This window comes from Urocitellus parryii, chromosome 16 (assembly GCF_045843805.1).
Source record: "Urocitellus parryii isolate mUroPar1 chromosome 16, mUroPar1.hap1, whole genome shotgun sequence".
In the NCBI taxonomy this organism is placed as follows: Eukaryota; Metazoa; Chordata; class Mammalia; order Rodentia; family Sciuridae; genus Urocitellus; species Urocitellus parryii.
In genome coordinates, this window is record NC_135546.1 from 1,790,122 (window position 1) to 1,810,597 (window position 20,476).

The 20,476-nt window shown below is 48.2% G+C and overlaps 1 protein-coding gene across 7 annotated transcripts in view; it reads left to right on the forward strand.

Moving 5' to 3' along the window:
• Nucleotides 1-20,476, forward strand: part of Mitf (melanocyte inducing transcription factor) — a 180,934-nt gene that overhangs the window by 89,656 nt on the left and 70,802 nt on the right. For 3 of the 7 annotated variants that reach the window (XM_026392669.2, XM_026392664.2, XM_026392670.2), the window contains exon 2: nucleotides 17,358-17,607. In XM_026392669.2, coding sequence (XP_026248454.1) covers nucleotides 17,358-17,607 — 250 coding nt within the window. Of the gene's footprint in view, nucleotides 1-5,321; nucleotides 5,399-17,357; nucleotides 17,608-20,476 lie in introns of those variants that run through there. The other 4 variants (XM_026392667.2, XM_026392668.2, XM_026392663.2 and 1 more) reach the window with 2 other exon arrangements.

Consider the following 20,476-nt stretch of genomic DNA (forward strand, 5'->3'; position numbering starts at 1 on the left):
ACTCATGTTTGCTCTCCAAAATAATCTTCAGTGAAGCTGCGATAATCACGTGGATTTTGTTAAAACAAAACCAAGGTAACAACGATATAAGTGACCTTCTATGAACTGACTTTTCCTCTTGCAAACACTCACTTTAGCTTTGCAGGAAATTTGAAGACGGTGGTCTGGAAGCCGTGACTATTTCCGGGTAAGGTTAGAGACCCCTCTGTTTATTGTCGTCCAACATTGGCACTGTAAGTCTGGCAGATTCTTCTCTGGGGTCATCTGTGGTGTCTGTGGTTGACTTTGGAGGTGCCTGTAGGTCTGGGGCTAATAGATTCACAGTCCTGCTTCATGATCCGTCCATGGACAGGAAGCCACCTAGTGATGGGCTGGGCAGGCCTCAGTCCTTTGGCTCTGGATCCGCTGTGGGCTCTACCAGGCTGTGGACGCTGAGCACCCTCAGCCGAGTGTGGATGTCCTGTTGCTGAAGAGCAGGGGCGGCCTCGTAAGCACAGAATGTGGCCCTTGGCCGTGCAGAAGCAGCACCATCCCACGGTGGCTCACTGTACAGAAGCCCCCTCGGGGAAGAAGGTTATGCTCTAGAGTTCTTTCACATGAAAAAGTCTTTCTCGGGGCCTGGACCTTAAGATTCCAGGAGAACCTCTGCTTTTCTAGAGCCGAGAAGGGTCCACGTGATTCACAGGTGAGTCAGACACCTCCGCCTTCTTGTCTCTCAGGGGAGTGGTGCTGGGAGAGCTCTGGGACTTTGTTTCCTTAGTTGGAAGACAGCCGCAGGACCACTCGAGCCAAGGTACTGTTGTGCACACCTGTCCCTCAGTCTTTGCTTGAACCTTCCTTCACTTCAGATGGAGTTAGAGACAGCCTCCTGGTGGACTGTACTTTTATTCTCAGGGTAGATTTTCCTCTCTGGCTTGTTGCATAAGTGTATGAACATTTCTTTAGGAACTTCCCAAGTCGGTTTTCCTGGGGGATCTTAGTCTCTTCTCATATCCTTTTCAACCTCGGTGGGCTTCTCTGTCAATAGGAGCAAGCAGCTCTTTCAGAGGATGCCTTGATATCGCTCTTGCAGGGAGATCTTTTCTTGGTAGGAGAAAAGAATTTTAAAAAAATGAAGATGAGAGAAAAACATGATCCAGTGGGACTCAAGAATCATCTCTTCAGGTGGCCACTTGTAATAGATACTTCAGGTGGTCACTTGTGGTCATTACAAGTGTCCTTCAGTCATGCTGCGAGAGTTTCAAGTTAGAATGGTGGGACCAGTTCTTACCCACGCACCCCACCATGAAAACGAGCTGTGTTGGCCACTGAAAAGCCTCCCAGGAGTACAGCTGCAGGGTGCCCTTCCTGAGGAACGAAATGCCATGCTCAGATTACACTGTGCTGACCTCCCTGGCCTAGCTCTCACCCATCCATCCATCGCCCCTCACCCACATAGCCCTTGAGCTCTGACCAGACACCAGCCACTGCTGAGGGAGTGAGGACCAGGAGTCCTGCCCTCTCAGGACGGAAGACAACAGAGTCAGCGAATGCAGGATTACAGGTTGGAGTGAGCGCTGTGAAGGAAACACAGGCAGAGGGGCTGGCCGGGGAGTCCCTCTGGGGGCTGGACACCGCATCTGCAGATGTGGGCCCTGGAGACCGCATCTGCAGAGCCTGATGGAGGACCAACCAGGAGGGTTGTTGTGGAGGCCGGCGGCCCAGGCTCCCTGCCGGCTCAGCAGGGCCTGTGGGTGCCAGGCGTGGGTTGCTTGCTCCAGGCACTGAGGACGGCACCTGTCACCCGCTGGGTGAGTGTACAGACATTTGAGTTGAGGGGCCTCTGGTAGCGGCAGACTTTCCCAGACTTGAGCACGGTGGCAAGATGTGGGGAGAGGACCCGTGTCGGCAGCGGGCAGCTGCTGCTCTGCGTGTGGGGCCTCATCCTGAGGCTTTCACTGCTCAAAGTGAGTCCACGGTGGTCCCCAGGGGACCCTTTAACCAGCCAAAAAACACATCCAACTTCTTTATCCTACAACTTATTTGTTCAAGTAAGTGGAACTCTTTTCCTGTCTACCCATGAGGAGATCATTTTCAGAGAAGATATTGTGTGTGCCTACATCTGTTGCCATGTGATATTATGTATCAGTGGCTCCCAGATTGGACTCTTGTGAAGTCCTTTGAAAAACACAGAATCCCTCTCCAGGCCTCTGGAGGACTTCATTCACTCACTTGATGGGAAAGATCTTGACGGGATGCTCTTAGGATCCGCTCACTTGTTTCAAAGGCAAGGCAAGGGGAAGGCTTCCCAGGGCTTCTGACGGAAGCACAGGTCAGGGAGCCTCAGCTGGGATAGTCTGCAGCTGTCCAGCCTGGGCGGGGCTCCCTGGGCTGTGTGTAGGAGGCGGTCCCGGCCAGTGGGGTGTCCAGCGCGTGGCAGTGCTGGATGGCAACCTTTGTCAGGTAGTGCAGAGAGGCAGGACTTCCCTGAGAAGACCAATGGCCATTGAAAGGAGAATCAGAAGGAAGTGGTGTGCTTCTCCAGGCAGTAGGACGTTCCCTCCCCTTCAGATAAGAGTTCTGAGGTAGGATAAAGGGTAGCCGGGCTTTTCTTCAGCTGCGTTTTGCACAGGACAATAGGTAAAACCTCTCATCTCTTTTCTGACCCCTTCAAAATAGAGATGGAGGTTTTCCTCCCCCAAATATTCCAAGTTAGCTTCTCAAGAAAATGTTGGCCTTGAACAGTTGATATTTTAAAATTCCATTTTAGGTAAGGTTCGGCTTTTACAGGGTCAGTGAGAATTCTTGGGACTGTGGTTTAGTCACTGCGATTTAGGATGGGAGTAGTAATTAAGATGGGAAATGCATCAAAGCACAGGTAATATTTATGTTCAAATTTGTTTTAAGATTATTTTTTAATGTCATTCCCACCCTTCCCCCCACATACTATCAATTCTTTGATTTCAAGTTTAAGGTTTAGTTAAGAGTGTGTGTGTGTGTGTGTGCGTGCGCACGCATCCATCCACACTTACGTGTGTGTGCAAACTTGGGGTACATGTGTGGGCAGAGGAAATGGGCACGTGGACTTGTTATACACGGGAGCTCGATGTGTCTTAGAGACACCTGTGGGCTGCTTCTCCTCCCAGGGATGCAGCAGAGACCCCATGGCCATGGTCACTGGTGGTGTGGACACTGGTGGAGTGATTGTGAACACTTGTGCTTGGTCTTCAGAAGGAGGCCGTGTGCACAGCACTCCGTGAACTTTGCAGAGGGTGGCAGGTGACATACGGTGTGCACATCATTGCTGTGTCCCAGAAGAGTCCTAAGGACACTAGTGCCTTCCAGATCTTTCTCAAATGCCACTATTAATTGAAACATGCCCCTTAAAAGTAATGTTTCTTCAACGTGCATGTCACTGGTCAGTGGACATCTGCCTTGAGTGGTGGAGAGTCGAGAAAAGAGCCAGGCGGTGGCTGGCAGCACTCCCACCACGTGTGCCACGTGGCTGGAATTGATACCACTGGTTTCGTGGTCAACCTTTGAGAGCCCATGGAGGGCACAAATTTTCCCGTGAGTAAGCATGTCATAAATCAGTTTCCACTCTAAAATGTACCCAAGTGCTTTGTAAGTTAATGCAACCTCCAGTAGTGCCCGGGGTGGACAGTCCAGCTGGCTCTTGCAAGTCTCGCTGGGATGATTCCATCCTCTTGATTTCCTGCACGTATATGCACTCTCTCAGGACCGTTGCAGTTGATTCTGTCTCCTATCTGGTTCTCAGCAGAGCTGCCAGAGAGAACTTTCTAGAAACTCAATGCTGTGCCCATCGCTCCCCTGTTTACAGCTTCCCCTGTTGGTGCTCTTTCCCTGCCCATGGGGTCTTGTGGGCCTGGCCCTAGATGCTGCTTTGGTCCAGTACCATGATGTCCCTCGCTGTGTCCCTCCTGCTGACTCCCCACCTCGAGATTCTTACTGTGCTGTAATCACCTGGAAGTCTCTTCCCACCCCAGGGCTGAGATCTCAGCCCAGGTTCCTGCGAGGAAGGCCCTCCGAGTTGTCATTGACTGTCATACTCACGTTAGTACTTTTGGTCTCACATAGTTATAGAATGTGTTTCCCACATTCAGGACTGAAAACCCGGAAGCCTTTACACAGCACCTGGGGCATGGCAGGTGTTGCGTAAAAATCTACCAAACCAAAGAATGAGTGAAGGAACAAGGAATGGAGACCGTCTGTTTGGCTGATAACACTGGCTGGGTAGTTCCTGTTATGAAGGGGAATCTGAAAGGACAGTTTTGCGGCCCTGCGGAATCAGAGTTGGGTGATAGCTCCTGGGGACCGCAGTATTCTCCTCTCATTCAGGTTGGAGATGGGCTCCCAGGCCCGGGCAGGTGGAGGAAGCTGCCCAGGATGCACAGCTAGTCAGTGCCAGATGTCCTTGTTCTGACCTTTGAATGGTGGGAAGGGAGAAACACACCTTCTCACAACTCTGAGAGGCATCTCTGGTGTGCTGGGTCTATAGGAGCCACATAAATAGTTGATAATATTGATGTTGTCATGTCTGCATTTTAAAGGTTTTTTTTTTTTTTTTTTGAGAACATATATTGCTGTTTTTTGCCTCTTGTATATCAGGGCGCCCAGAGTCAGACAGGACGACGGCCTCGGGCTCCACAGACTGGGGGCTGGAGGTGTGTGGGTGCTGAAAGAGGGTGCCCATAGTCAGACGCACCTTGTGTTTTACCGCCACCAGAGCCAGGCAAGGGCGGCTCTCCCTCCTCTCCTGGGGTGTGGGGGTGAGGAATGCTGCCTGTCAGCAGGAGGGCATGCCCAGCCTCCCCGCTGCAGAAATGCTCGTGCCTAGATGCAGCACGCCAGAGCTGGGTGCTGAATTGATGCCTGGCGTCTCCCAGGTGGGGAGGCTGGGGAGCCACCCGCCCTCCCTCCTAGATGCTGTGCGTCCATTAAGTGTTAAAAATTCACCGGCATGTGAAATCACCCCTCCTTTCAAGTTCTTTAATAACGGGCAGCCCCCACAGGCCTGAACCGGTACCTGAGCTGGGGAGGCTAGCTCAGCCCCCCACTGTGCTCCGGGCTGCAGGATGGCTGTCTGGGGGTGCCTGGGTCCTGGAGGAGCCCCCTTTTGCAGGGTGAAGCTGCGCTTTTGTCCTGCAGGTACTGTAGGTACTGGATTAAACAGGTCTGCCTTTGCAGACAGACACCAGGCACCGTTCTAGCGTGGAGCTGTGTTTGGATTGGAGTTTCCAGGGCCTTATCAGGAGCCACCCCTAGTGACACAGCCAGTGCCAGAACTAACTTTGACTTTCACTCTTCGCCAAGGGCTTGCAGAACACCTTAAAGGAGAAAAGATGGAGGCGCTTAGATTTCAGATGTTCATGCCATGCTCCTTTGAAAGCGTCTACCTGTAAGTCAAGTTTCCTTCTGGAGATCATCCGGGGCTGCTTTGAAGGAGCGATTGCCTTTTTCCTTCTGGGGGAAGGGGGAGTCAGAGGGAATCATGAACACTGGAGCCGACACTCTGGCTGTGGCTGGGATCAGCTGCAGCCATAACTGGAGGGTGGACGTGACATGGGCGGCTACTCATTTGGGGTGGGGGGCGTGGGGGGTGGAAGTTCTAGCCAGTGTCTTTGCCTTCCTGTTTCAGACAGAATATTGATCTTAAATCCATAGATGACAAAAACTGAGTGCTTGAGGCACCTGAGTTAGATGAGAGCTTGATTTCTGGTGACAGGCAGACTGCAGTCCAGCTTTGGGCTGAATCGGAGAGAATTCTCTTCTGGGTACAGCTTGCTGGGCAGTGACAGTTCTCAAAACTGTCAAATCCGCCGTCAGCCCTTTGGATTTTGGTCTCTCTCTCTCTCTCTTTTTCCCACCTTGATTATGGAATACCAATAGTTCTGCATTGATAAACATCTCCTTTGTATTTGGGGATATTGATTTTGTTTGTTTGTTTGTTTTCTTTGAGGGGAAAGCAAAACATCCTGACATCAGAGTCTTCTGCCTGGCCTGTAAATTGTAGAGCAGTTTTAGAGAAATGCTGAAACGGAGCCATACTGAGTGGGTGACCCCCATCCCCACAACCCCGCACCCCTCTTTAACATTTACTTTCACTATTTGGTGATAAGATTCGAAAACAATGCTCGAGCGGTGTCCCTAAGTGAATAGGCATTCAAGCAAATCGTCGTATGCAGAACCCACCTCTGGGGCTTAATAATTATTCACTGAGCGTTCCTGGGTCATGAGAGAGGTTCTGCTGTAGCCAGGGAGGCCCTGTGCTCAGCAGCTTGTGAAGGTGTGTTTCAAGGCGGCAGGAGTAGTGGAAAAACACTAGATGTGGCAGAACTATTTTTAGCATTTGATTCTTAAAAATAAAACCCCCATCAATGTATGTGTGGGCTAATGTCCATCAGTGTCAGTAGATACGACTTTAAGAGGCCTCCTAAAAGGTAGTTTAAAAAGTGGTTTCTAATTTCTTGTGCTTCTATTTTTGCTGAAGTTGGCTTTTATAGATACTCTTGTCTGTATTTTTTTTTTGATTCTGTGTCATTAAAACAGTTAATTGCTCATCTCTCTAAAATGACACAGCATTTTGTGAACAAAGTCTGTGTAATTAGGCATTTAAAATGTCATTATGCTAGAAATTTTATACATCTCTGCCTTATAAATCAGATAATAGCTGGGGAGATGACATCTACTTTTGTGATTCCCCTCCTACAGGAATGTTTTCTAGAACGTAGTACCTTTTCCTCCTTCTTCTTCTTTCTTTTAACATTTCTTTAGTTGCACGATACCTTTACTTTATTTTTATGCAGTGCTGAGGCTCAAACCCAGTGCCTTACATGTTCGAGTTGAGCACTCTGCCACTGAGCCACAGCCTCCGTGCCCTGAGTACCTTTCTTTAGTACTAATTTTAAGCAAGTTAATGAGTGGTACCGTCAGATGAAACTTACCCATTCTGAGGCAGCATAAAGACAGTAGTAAGGCCAAACCTGAATTTATACCCAAACTAATTCTTGATTCTGATTTTTTTTTTCCCAGTTAACTGAAATATTTGCCACAGGAGCATGGCCTCCCGTGGAAACCCCCGAATGCAGTTCCCAGCCAGCGCGTCTCACAGAGCTGTGCTCTGAGCTGTTGCCCATTAACTTTCTGAGCAGGGCCCACTCTGCCCATTAATTGTCTGTTTTGTGTTTTCCTCTGGGAAAGCAAAGACACACCGTAGTGGAACGCCCTTTGAAAAACCCTAGGATGTTCAGGCACCTCTTCAGGAACTGAAGCACGTTGTCAAAGGACTCCTCATCTCACTCTTACTGACCACTCAGTCGGGGGCTCCTTCCCGAGCATCTTCCCTGTGGCAACACGTTTAATTTTCACCACGGCTTTCTGAGCCCGGCTCTGCAGAGGGGGAGCTAGGGTTTGGCCAGGCAAACACTGCTGTCGGTCATAAAGCTAAGAAATGTGGGGTTAGCTTAGCTGCAGCCCAGACCCCCCAGACCCAGGGCTTGTTCTCCTACCTGTTATATATATCAAGCACTTTCATTGAAATACTGTGTGAATCCGAATTTCTTCCTCTGCTTTTCTACTGAGTGAATTGCTCCCATCCCCGTTCTTCTGAATCACCAACCTGCAGCTCAGTTGAGCTTTCAAGGGGACATAACCTCTCTGGATGGTCCAGTCCTTGTCTGTCAGGTAGCATCTCCTGAGGCAAGTTCACCACTAATTTTAAGGCAACTGTTTGGGGAAGGAGAAAATCCCTTTTAAATAAAGGTCCATGGGTTGGTTGTGAGATCTGTCCTGGTTTTGGAAGTCTTAAGAGTATGTGAGGGACCAGTTCCTCCTAGGGTTAAGGGAACACGGTGGAACCCTGGGGCTGAGTTCCGTCACTGGATGAGGCCAGGTTGCTTCTTGACAGAAGGGACTCTAAAACTATCACTGGACTCTATGGGGTGGCATACTTGTGAGAACAGAGACACCAGATTTACTCATTGAACCAATATTTATTTTATGTGACTATGAGCTGGGGATCCATAACCTGATAAAACATGTAAATATCTCTGCCCTCATTGGAGCTGGCTCCACTTGGTTACGAAGGGCTGGGTACATGCCATCTTCTCCCTGCAGGCAGGCCCTCACCCTCGTGGTCCACTATGGCCAGATCTAAGGAGACCAAATAGCTAATATTAAAAGATGGGCATACCACGTGACATTTCTCCTTAAACCTCATTGGCAAATGAGGTTCACTCCTGGAAAACTGGAAAATATTGTGCGTGGCATTGTACCTAGATAAAATCAGGAGGAAACAGGAAAATGAGGACTATGGGTGGGGATCCATAATCTGAAAATACGCAATCTGAAACTTTTGGGGCACTGACATGATGTCATGAGTGGACAACCCACAAGACCTCTCGGGATAGATGCTGGTCAAAACGCAGGTGCAGTAAAGATATTGTACAAAATTGCCTTCAGGTTCTGTGTGTAAGGTGTTCATGAAGCACACATAGATGGCACGTTTAGATTTGGGTCCCCTCCACAAGATATCTCATTATGCATCTGCACATATTCTAACATTCGAAGCTTCTGAAATCCAAAACACTTCTGGACTTAAACATTTTGGATAAAGGACACTCAGGCTTTGATTATGTGAACCATAGATGTTAAGATGAGATTTTATCATCTTGGTTCAGAAGTACCGATGCTTTCTAAAGTGTCACCGAAGGCAGCCAGGGTGGCCCAGGGCCTATCACATTGGCCTTTCTTTTTTTTTTTTTTTTTATTGGTCGTTCATAACATTACATAGTTCTTAATACATCATATTACATGGTTTGATTCAAGTGGATTATGAACTCCCGCTTTTACCCCGTATACAAATTGCTGTATCACATCAGTTACCCTTCCATTGATTGACATATTGCCTTTCTAGTGTCTGATGTATTCTGCTGTCTGTCCTATTCTCTACTATCCCCCCTCCCCTCCCCTCCCCTCCCCTCCCCTTTTCTCTCTCTACCCAAACAAATATCACACTGGCCTTTCTGAATGCTCTTGGTCATCAGAGCTCCAGGTAGGATTAGACCCAGACGCAGAATATCGTCCAAACACTGTGTCCCTTCTTCAGTTTATAGGATGGTTCCTTGTATTTGTTCTGAGACTTACCTTCTATCAGCTTTCCCAGCTGTAGTGTAAAGGGAGCTGCTTTACCCTAGTAGTGGCACCCAGAGACCCAGGCCACCTCTTACTGGGTGTCCCAGCTCCAGACACTCCCTGCATCAGTACATCCCTATGACAGGGCATGGCTGCTAATGCTCCTTACCCAGCCTGCTTTCCATGTCTGCAGGCAGAGGAGCACCTCACCTGATGATCAGAGACAAGAAGCACGGTTCCTCCGTCCGTCCTCCTTCCCTCCCTCCCTCCCTCCCTCCCTCCCTCCCTCCCTTCCTTCCTTCCTTCCCTTCCTTCCTTCCTTCCTTTCCTTCCTTCCTTCCTTCCTTCCTTCCTTCCTTCCTTCCTTCCTTCCTTCCCTTCCTTCCTTCCTTCCTTCCTTCCTTCCTTCCTTCCTTTCCTTCCCTCCCTCCCTCCCTCCCTCCCTCCCTCCCTTCCTTCCTTCCCTCCCTCCCTCCCTCCCTTCCTTCCTTCCTTCCTTCCTTCCTTCCTTCCTTTCCTTCCCTCCCTCCCTCCCTCCCTCCCTTCCCTCCCTCCCTCCCTCCCTCCCTCCCTCCCTCCCTTCCTTCCTTCTTCAGGGGCACTTGTCCACTGATCCACACCCTATTTTGAATTTTATTTAGAGACAGGGTCTCACTGAGTTGCTTACCACTTCCCCGTTTCTGAGGCTGGCTTTGAACTTGGGATCCTTCTGCCTCAGCCTCCCCAGCTGCTGGAATTACAGGCGAGCCCTGGGAAGTCTGGTTCTTTAAGGTGGAATGGGCACTTTCCTGAGGAAGTGGGATTGTGTGGGGCAGGTGTGCGTAATGTGGGCTCGCCCTAAGTCCTGCCTGCTCTTGGTAAGGTTGCCTCCTAGGCCCTAAAGGTGCACCTGTTTCCTGCTCTTTCAATCAGAATTTGCACTTTCCTCTGGATTTCAACACAGTCCTAAACCTTGCCCCTTGGTGGGTATGCCCTAGACTTGCAGCCCTCCATGGGAACCTGAAGCCTTTGGGTCTTCTCCAGGCTGTTACAATGTTTCCTGGCTGCCCCAGGTCTCGGGTCATGATCCCAGCAGGGGTAGAGGGGCTTTCTGCAGTTACAAGGTTTCTCCTGATCATTGCACTCATACAGAATTCTGTCATTAGGTGGTCCCAGTTGGGATTTTATTTTTAAATGCTCTTTGAAGTCATATCGCAGGTGGGGCATCTTGCCATGCTGTAGCAACACATGTACCTCGCGGAGGAGAACTTTTACAAAGCCCTTTAAAACACAGCAGCCGATGAGAACCAGATTCCGTAGTTGGACAGAAGAATTTGAGAGTGTGGTCTAGCAGAAAGATGCTTGATTTGGAAGACAGAAGACCTGGGCGTGGGGCACGGCGTTCTCCCTGCCTGTCCCTTATAGCAGCGTGTCATTTGGAATGTGGAGAACGCCAAGCTGCAGTGGGCTGGGGTGGAGACAGTCATGGCCATAAGGTGGGGGGAGGACAGAGTCCATGTCCTTGGCATACAGCAGCTCTTGGTGAGACACTGGCATTGTCCTTGGTTGGAGTGCAGAGACGTGGGAAACCGGGGAAGTGACAATCACCAACTTAGCATGCAAAAGTAATGAGGACGAAAGCCACCTAGAAGAGCTCATGTGTTAGAGAGGGCACTCCACATGGCTGATCCTCCCTGCCGCTTCCTGGTTTGTCAGGCAAGCCCCCAAGTGCATTTTAATTTTATTTATACATTTTATATTGGTGTGTGTGTGTGTGTGTATAAAACCCTGTACAAATGTATTGCACTCACCCACTTGCACAGAAATGATGACATAAATGTAAAGAAATGTCCCCAGGTTTCTTCCTGTACCCCAGGGTACCTTCTTCTTTTCTCCCAGTGCTGGGGAGAGAGCCCAGGGCCTCCTGCCTGCTGGGCCAGTGCCCTCCCACTGAGCCACAGCCACACCCCCCACCCCGGGGTGTCCTGTTTTGATTCCTCCTTCAGACACTATTGATACATTGGAAGTCTCTTAAGACCCCTTGATTTGGGTGTAATCATCCATTGAGACTCTTACTTGGACCCACCGATGGTCCAGGTGACGAACAGAGAGTCTCGAATAGACCCGAGAGTCTCTGATCTCTAGTTTGTATTGACTAGTTGGGGTCTTGGTGTCGGAAAGTAACGATTTCAAGTTTCAACCTCCACATAACTGGTGGTTCCTAGTTTTTAGAATCTTTTTCTCTTTTATACAATGAAAGGTAGGACGCTCCTGAGATGGGAGCACCGTTCAGTTCAGGCACCGTGACGGCGATGTCCCAAATGCGTAGGGGCACCTGTGTCAGAGAGCATGCAGATATTGGTTGAAGGGGGAAAGGGGAGCAAGATGTGCTATCTTTTCCAAGCCCTTTTATATTCTCTTTATCAGAAAAAAACAGAGTATGTATCATATGAGCTGGTAACGTTTCTAGAAAAAGTGGAATCTTGGCAGATTTTTATTTATTTTCATGTCATTTAAAACCCAAGTTTGGGGTTGGAGATGAGGCTTGGTGGTGGCCTGCTTACCTAGCATGTGCAAGACCTTGAGTTCAGTCTCCTGGAGTCACAGACACACACACACACACACACACACACACACGGAATAAAACCCAGGTTTGGTGAGTCCAGGTGCCCTGAAGTTCTCAGGGTTCGACAGTAGTCTGTGGTACCTGGTCCCTCCACTGGCTCATACTCCCAGCTGTTGTAAATCCCACAATGAGGGATGATGGTGTCTCCTATTGGTGCTTGCTTCCTCTATCCATGTTGGAAGAGTCACCCTGAATCACCATGGTGGGGACAGTGTGGTACTGAGCACTCTGAAATGGACACCAAGACCCTGATTTTAAAAACCACATCTGTCACAAACTCGATTCCTCCTGTGGAAGCACTTTCGAAACCTTCAGACTGGGTTTTCTCTGGCAGAGCAGACTGGTTGGGGGCATTTCCACAGATCCTGCCATGGGTTCCTGGGCTTATGATACAGTAGCTGTGCCGTAACCGTCAAGATCCGCGGGCAGCATCTGGAGGGATGTTCTTGACTGATTCTGCAGCCCTGTTGGCAGGAGTGAGTGTGCTTCTTACTCCTTCCTGTCTACTTGGCAAGTTTACTTATGCAGAGGGCTTCAGGTGCTGGCCAGCCCACGGAGGCTGCACACTTCGGGTGCAGGACAGAGAGCCTCCGGGCTGCAGAATTGGAGATGTGGGCTGGTGTCTCAGCGCTCCTGCCAGACAGATCTGGGATCTTGGACGTTTTGCTATTAGTTTCTACCCGAGGCTGCGTACCAGATAAGATGCAGAGAATTTGTAGATAAGATGCCTCACCTGAACTGAAATCAGAATTCTGCAGGAATGGAACTGGGAGATTTAATTTTAGACACAGCTCTCAGCCAAGGAGGACATTGCAGCCTTTTGTCCTTGGGAACCCCTGTGGCTTAGCCTTCCTTCGACAGCCTTCCTACCAGGGCCTGAGGTTGCTGCGCCTTCTGGTGCCCTGCACTGTGTGTGTAAGAGCCTCTGCCCTGTGCCTTCCTGGTCATGAGCACAGCGTGCCCCGTGTGAGCCGAGGCTGGTTGGCGCTCTGTCAACCCAATGCTCCTGTGCTTACTTTAACTGGGGGAAATGCTGGGATTCCTACTTTAGGGCTCATGAGAAATTGCAGCTGAAATCACCTCCTTCCTCCATCCCTGCAAAGCTTTGTCAAGTTCTCAGAATTAAACAGGGATCATCTGACCTTTAAAAGACATGTCTTCCATGGTCCAAGCCTTTTTTTTTTTTTAATTGCTTCCTCTATCAAAAAGAAGTAGCATGTTCATGGCTTAATATAATTTTTACCACTAATTTTTCCAGTCACTGTGCTAAGCTTTTTATATCTACTACAAAGCCAAGTCCTCACCACAGTGCCGAGGGGCCAGTGTACTGAAAAGCTCTTGGTTAATAAGGAAAACCCAAGTGCAGAAAGACAGGCGGACAGGGCCTCTGTCATAGTCAGCAGTGGAAGAGCTGTGCCCTGCCCAGGGGGTCGAGGAGGGGGACACAGGAGAGGCCCCACCCTTCCCACAGCCTCTCTGGGTTTAGTGACCAGATTCCTGACATGGAGAATTGTGATGCGGAGACCAAAGCAGACTTACGTGGTGAATGAAGGGGTATGGGCACACGTCAGGTGAGGGGTGATCAGGGAAGCCGGGGTCTGGGGCATTGTGGAATTTCTGATAGGTTGAGGTTGTTGATAAAGGCAGTGGAATAAATTATTTGGATTTAGGACTATGCCAGCTTATTCAGAAGCCCTGTCCAATATTCCTATACCATCGCAGAGAAGCAGGAGGTGTTGAAGTCTAAAAACCTACACTCAGCAGTAGAGGCAGGAACTCGGTGGCGCTCAGTGGCCACTCCTGGACTCTGCTGCTCTCCAGCCACTGTGCTGAGCCCTTTGCTTTAGCCAGTTAGCTCACGTGACCCTGCAGTGCCCTCGGGAGGTGGGTTTTAGAGAAGACCAGAGAGGTTAAGTGGCTCATGGAAAGCAGCACTGCTCAGCATTGAGTGGGCTGGAATTTGAGCCTTGGAGTCCTCCTTGGGTCAGCGTGGAGCAGGTCCTGTCCTCAGGGGAGGTGCACATCCCGCTGCAGCGACTCAGGGAAGTGCCACCCAGGGCCTTTGCCTCTGGGCCCAGCTTTGGTTTCTGAAGGCGAGACGTATACCTTCCCACGTGGAACCAGATCAGAGCCCAGTCATCAAGGTAATTGACTTGATGTTCAGGCGTCTCAGAATTAGGCAACCAAGGTTTAGAACGTGAGATTAGCAGCCAGGTATTCCCAGCACCTGGCTGAAACTGTTTGTTGAATAAATGACCTTTTCATAATCTGATTAAGAGGAATCAGACTCATGGAATTAGGATTATGGAGGCAGGGTTCAGATTCATGGGCCCCGGACGGGTTCATTTCACTCAGAATCAAATGCACTCGGACATCTGTCCTTGTGTGTCATCAGAAGCTTTGGCATCAGCCTCCTCGTCACCTGGAACAGCCTCAGCTAAACCACGGCTTTGAGTTTAAAACACCGGGCTCATTCGTCCCTCTGGTGTGATGATGCGCAGATGTCCTCGTGAGCTGTCCTCATGTCTGTCTGTGAGGTGACAATGACAGATTCAGTCATCTCCATAAGATGGAGAGCAACCACCTTGCAGGGTGTGTGTGTGTGTGTGTGTGTGTGTGTGTGCAGTGAACTAATGCTTCCTTGGCACTTTTTTTTTTTTTAATCCTGAAAAATTTGTCAACACTGTCAATGAGCTGAGCTACAAAATATATTTGCTCTATTTTCTTTCATAGAGTTTCCATATATTTGTACGGGCTCTTGTTTAGATGTGCATCTTTCCTCTGAGGAGAATATTTGAGAACGGGATTTAAGTAACATTGTTGACTTTCAAGTATGCAGCCTTAATATGGTTTGTAACTAGCGATTTTAATTTGTCTCCGGAATGCTCTACTGTTAATTGAAAGGATTTTCCTCCCCGTATCACAGCCAATGACTTGTCCTGGGCAGCTAATTAGTGCGATTATTCCACAGCTGCATTTGCTACCACACAAAGGTTTGCTCCTGTTTCTATCAAAAGGATCAGCCTCCCTGGGAATGTCAGGACCTGACAGGCTTTGAATAGTAAGACTACTTCTTTATTTTTTTTTTAATTTTTAAATACCTCTCCCTTCTTTTCTCAGCTTAGGAGAGTACACTGAGCTTTGAACACGTACATACTCAATGGAGGGAAAATACATTCTCTTCTGATGCTCTTTTGGTAGGGCCTCAGCCAGTGACTGGGTTATTTTAAGTGAGTAGAACAGCCCGGGAGCATTCTCAGGGTGCAGAAGGGTGCATGATATTAAAGTAATGAACAGATTTGTGGCTTAGGAAGGCAAGGAAGGAAAGAGGGTATAAATCTTTGGGATGCTACAGACTTCCAGGAAAACAGTGTATTGGCCACAATCCCCTTGTCCCCTCTGTGATGATGGATCCAAGGTCCTTTCTTCCTCCAAATGACGACTTTGGTCTTCACATTCTTAAATCAGTGTCTAGTGACATGTATTTTGCCACTGAACAAAATATCGTGGCTTAGTAGTTTAGAGGATAAAAATTAAAGAAAAATAAACTGACCTGCAGTTCCCCTCTCAGCCTGGTCACCATGACTGTCCGTCACGTTCCTGGCGGTCACTGTGTGTGTGTGTGTGTGTGTGTGCGCGCACACAAGCACACGTCATGGTTCCTCCAGATCCTGTACGCCTGAGTCCTGCTTTCTAATTTACTCTTTATCACATCTATTTCCTACTTTGCTCTGTAGTTGGGCCGTTTTTTAAAAATAAGCCGTGTTTTTTTTGACTTCATGTGTTAGGGTTTACTCATCCTCGGATTCCAGGGCACATCTAGGTAATTTGGCAGAGCGTGCGTTTGTAAGGAGCTCTATAGTGTCAGCTTCCCATTTATGGAAGGAAAATGGGAAGCTGACATCGGAATCATTTACTTAAGGAAAACTGTCTGGCGACAAGCTCCCTGACTCTAATTGAAGGAGCAATGGTGGAGCTTCTGGATGACCTTTGGTCCTTTCCTTGAAGGTTTGTAGTGTTCACCAGCCATGGCCCCCAGAACCATATCCGCACACTTTTTCTTGTGGTGAACATTTAAAACGTTGGCTCTTACCTCAAGGGCTGTTTCCACCTGTGTTTCTAACCTTATCACGTCGCCTAGATTCAGTCCCATCAGCAAACGTTCCCGCACTATCTGTGAACGCCGCAGGAGGTAGCTCGGCAGGACCCCGTCCCCATCGGCCAGCCCGCTTGTCTGTCCCGTGGTGTAAATTGGCAAACTGGGGGTAGCAGTCGACCGTGACATTTTTCGGGACACCTGCTCATGCTGCAGCACGTTCTGCCTCCTGCGGATCTGAAACTTCTGCCTTTGCGACTTCCCAGGGGGTCAGTGACGTGGAGGCCTCAGCCGGCCCTTGGTGAGAAGGCAGAGGCAGTGCTGGGGTTTGTACCCAGGCAGGGAAGAGCCAGCACAGACGTGTCCCCAGACGAGCTGACCTGAGGTGAATAGTCACTCCAACGTTTCCCAAGTTTGATACGAATTGCCTGAACCCGGGGTCTTGGAATCCTGTCGTAAGGAATAAATAGTTAGATTTCCCACGTGACAGCAACAGTAGACGTTCAGGGAAGCAGTGCTCCAAGGACCCATTGAACCAAGGGATTTGTGTGTGTTGTTTTATTTAATCCCACAAAGTCCCCAGGAGGCAGGGCCTGGAGTATGAACGATGAAGTGGACGTGAGCAGGCCAGGCACAGCCCCTGCAGGACGGCCAGTGCCTTCTGCTCCAATGCACCCTCTACTCCAGGGGCAGTCACTAAGGCGGAGATGGGTGTGACCACTCGTCAGTGTCACAGAGCTGTCAAGGCAAGGCAGCTGCAGACCCAAAGTGGGAAACTTGGGGTGGGGTCTTTAATTCTTAGGACGAGAGTTTAACATGGTAAATAATTTCGACTCAGGGAGCCCCGGACCCTTAGTAGCAGGACACACAGAGCACGCAAAGCAGCGGACACACCAAGAAAGAGCAGAAGAAAAGGGGCCCCCGAGGAAGCTGTGACAAGAACGGGGCTCGTCTCCTGCTCCCCGGTCCACTTGGGGCCGAGCTCAGGGGTGACGTTCTCGTCCACCTGCTTCTTTCATTAACTATCAGAGAGCTGTTTCCCCACGATAAAGCTCACCTTTCCTTGAATAGTTCCTTCTTAGTAAACAGGTTAGACATCCTCAAGGTATTTTGAAGGCATCTCTGAGTAGTTGGCTAGATTCTATTATTTAAAAAAGCAAAGCAAGCAATTTGTGTCTGAATCTGGGGTCTGGGGTGCCATCAAGATACATGGCTCCTTGGAAATGCATATGGCGGCACTATATTTGGTGGAATGAAGGGTGTGCGGTATAAAATGTCAAAAAAAATTAATCAGCTTCATAGAAATGCCTAGATGCAATCAAGCCGACTTATTTTAATTCAACTACTGATGACTCAAATCCTGTCACCTCTTGATTTTCAATTATGTGGAGTACCGTCGTGTAGGACTTGATTATATTCGCGAAGACTCATTTTGCAGTGTGGTGCCATTTAGGACACCCCAAAATGCAAACAAGGGGTCTCATTAGGAAACTAAGTGCCGTGTGCCTTTTGGTCTCCCCACAGCAGTTCTGCGGAGCATCCCGGGGCCTCCAAGCCTCCGATAAGCTCGTCCAGTATGACATCACGCATCTTGCTACGCCAGCAGCTCATGCGTGAACAGATGCAGGAGCAGGAGCGCAGAGAGCAGCAGCAAAAGCTGCAGGCGGCCCAGTTCCTGCAGCAGAGAGTGCCCGCGAGCCAGACACCAGCCATCAACGTCAGCGCGCCCACAGCCCTTCCCTCTGCCACCCAGGTGCCCATGGAAGTCCTCAAGGTAGGTGCGCGTCATGCTTGCGGAGGGACCCAGACCTCCTCCTTTTCCCGTTTTCTGGATTTTTCACTCCTCAGTTTTTATCCGATCATCAAAGTGGTACTTGTAAGTGTCACCTCCGTGGGTTCCGACATGCCTTTGTCTTTCAAAAGAAGGGTGACACCGACTGGGACCCTCCATAGGCAGCATTCCAGCAGGAGTCCCAGGCAGGAGCAGGTGTTCCTTAGAAGAACCTCCTCCCGGTCTTTCTTTGGGGAAAGTTTCAAAACCTGAACGTTATCTGGACCGGGCATCATCTAATAACTTGCCCAGGCTCCCCCTTGTCAGATACAGACCTTCTACGGCATACTGCAGTCTTCTTTTTCATTTAGTCACGTTCGTTGCCTGTCGAAACTCTTAGGAAGGGTCTGCGGGTCCAAAGTGGTGGGCGAGCTTTCGGCTCCATAATAGCCAGGCTGTGTAATCCTTTTACTGAACTGAGTCCCCTGCTTTGGGTCTCTTTGATTTCTTGCTAGAGTAGAGACGGCAGGAGCTCGTTAGCCTCATTCTGTCGGGGACATAGAGCTTCCTAATTACTCAGGAAAGTCGTAACAGGTCTAAGAATAGTTTGCATCTCCCATGTGTCTTCCACCTCCCATGGGGAGACACCCCTCGCTTCATGATAAACATTTCAATTTTGGGGATGATGGGTTCAGGGAAAGTTAAAAGGAAAACCGGCAGTGGAACTTCCTTACTTTCTAATTTTTACCTCCCCCCCATTCACCTAATTGATTCTTTCTGAAGAGTCCCAAGTGTTCCTGTTCAACAAACAATGTGAACTTTACGCACCGGTGATTCACTGTTGGTCTTTGGGTTCATTCCTGGGAGCAGAAGCAGCAATCTCTGTGTTTAAAGTTTACTCTTAAAGCAAACAGATGATGTGGTGCAATCGGGAAGTCGCAGGTGATCCTTCCCAGGAGGGACCGAAAGGATTCTTCAACAACAACTTTAAAGTCTGTTTATTTTTTATTTGCAGAGTCTTTTAAAATGCTGTGACAGTAGTGGAATTTACTTTTTCTTTTTCTTTTTTTTTTTTTTGTGTGTGTGTGAATTTCTTGATAGAGAAGTCAACTGAAACTTCCTTAGGGGCCCAAAGGATCCAAACTGCTTCCCATGGAATTTTAAGAATTTTGCTGAGATGTGATTGACATTCTGGATATTGTCACCACAAGGGATATTTCACTTTTCTTGTCAAGTAAAAAAATAAGGTTTTTGCTTTGGAATTGATTATGCCATGAATTTTAAGTTCTGCTTGGATGAAAACTGACACTCTTAAGGTTTTATAGATATAAGATTTATGTGGTTTCATGTTTGCAAGAATCACAGTTGTTCTATGCATATCTTAGGGTATTTAAACTAACAAGAATTAAATAGCAACGAGATATGGAGAAATATGTCCATTTTATTCATTATGATCTACTTTTTTTAAATTTGAAGAGCAAATAGGAGAGGAGATGAAGTGAATTTGAGCTCATTGTGGTTTATAGCCAATTTGAAGGTTCTGTTTGATGCTGTATTAAAATATATCACATTGAAGTCCGTTTTCCTATCACGACCTTTGCTTGTGATACAGGAGAAATTTGCCCAAATACAAGTGTATGGAAACACCATTTCCATATCATTTAAAAAGGTGACATTTTTAAGTGTTTAAGATGTGATTTCGCAAAACTATTCTGCATTAAATAAATGTAAATAATCTGCCCATTTTTTTCCTTCACGATGCTGTGTCCTGGCCGTCCTGGGTTGAGCTGTGAGCCCCTATTCAGAGTTTGTGAATGTCACAAACACAAAGAAACGGTGAAAACTGGGACACATCGTATGACCAAAAAATGAGCAATTGATGAATTTGATTTCATGCTGAATAGATTTTATTTCTACTTAAATTTTGTGTTTTTAAGACTTTGATATGTGAACTGGTGAAGTGTGTCATATAAATGAAAACAGAAAGTCCTTGGTTTTACCAGCTGGGTGGTTTGTTTAGCTGTTTAGATGAGTTTTAATGCCGTTAAGCGAAGGGCAGAATAGAAAGAGGTGATTGCATCCATGTAAGGTGATGTACTATGAAAGGCAAGTCGAATTTCCATGTAGAATTTCCCTGTACGTGATTGCTTCAGACGCTTAAGTCTCAGTGCTTTGTACAAGTAGTTTATGTATCTTCAACAGCTCTGTGTGTGTGTGAAAATACTGAGATATTTATTATAGAAATACACATGTGGGAAATCTGGGCTTTTATCTTCCCTTTTATAGTTAAGTCAGCACAATTTTGTGAAGCCAATGACTGAAAGCAAAACCATAAAGTGCTGAATCTTGGGCCATTCTCTGTGAGTATGCGACATAGGTACCACCGAATACCATATCCTCTGGGTGAAGTCTGAGCAAACTCTTCGTTCACATCTAAAGGTTTAAACTGCTTCTCTGTGAGCTCCATATGAGCAGCTGGATGTGCTCTACCCACTGCAGCGTCTGGTCCCATCTCTCTGATTTTGAACCTGGGGGGAGAGAGGTTGTAGTGCACTTGTCCCAGATGCCTGCAGTTACCGGCATTCTGCAGTTGGTGGGATGAGATCGGAGTTTTTAAGAGCCAAGTTAGGGTTTTCAGGTTAGTGCCTTTCTTTAGCAGAGTTTTACTGAAATTAGGAAGCTCTTTGAATTGTGTTGAAAAATTGTCTCCGTCTGGTGACTCGCAGGGATTCCCACGGGAGGTTGGAAATTCACATCACTCATTTCTGCGCACCTGATCAGGTTTCATCTCTGTGAAGCTTTGCAGGGTCGGCATCTGGCCTCTGTATCGACCCGTTTGCTTGTGGATTAATTCCTCCTATTGGCTTTTATG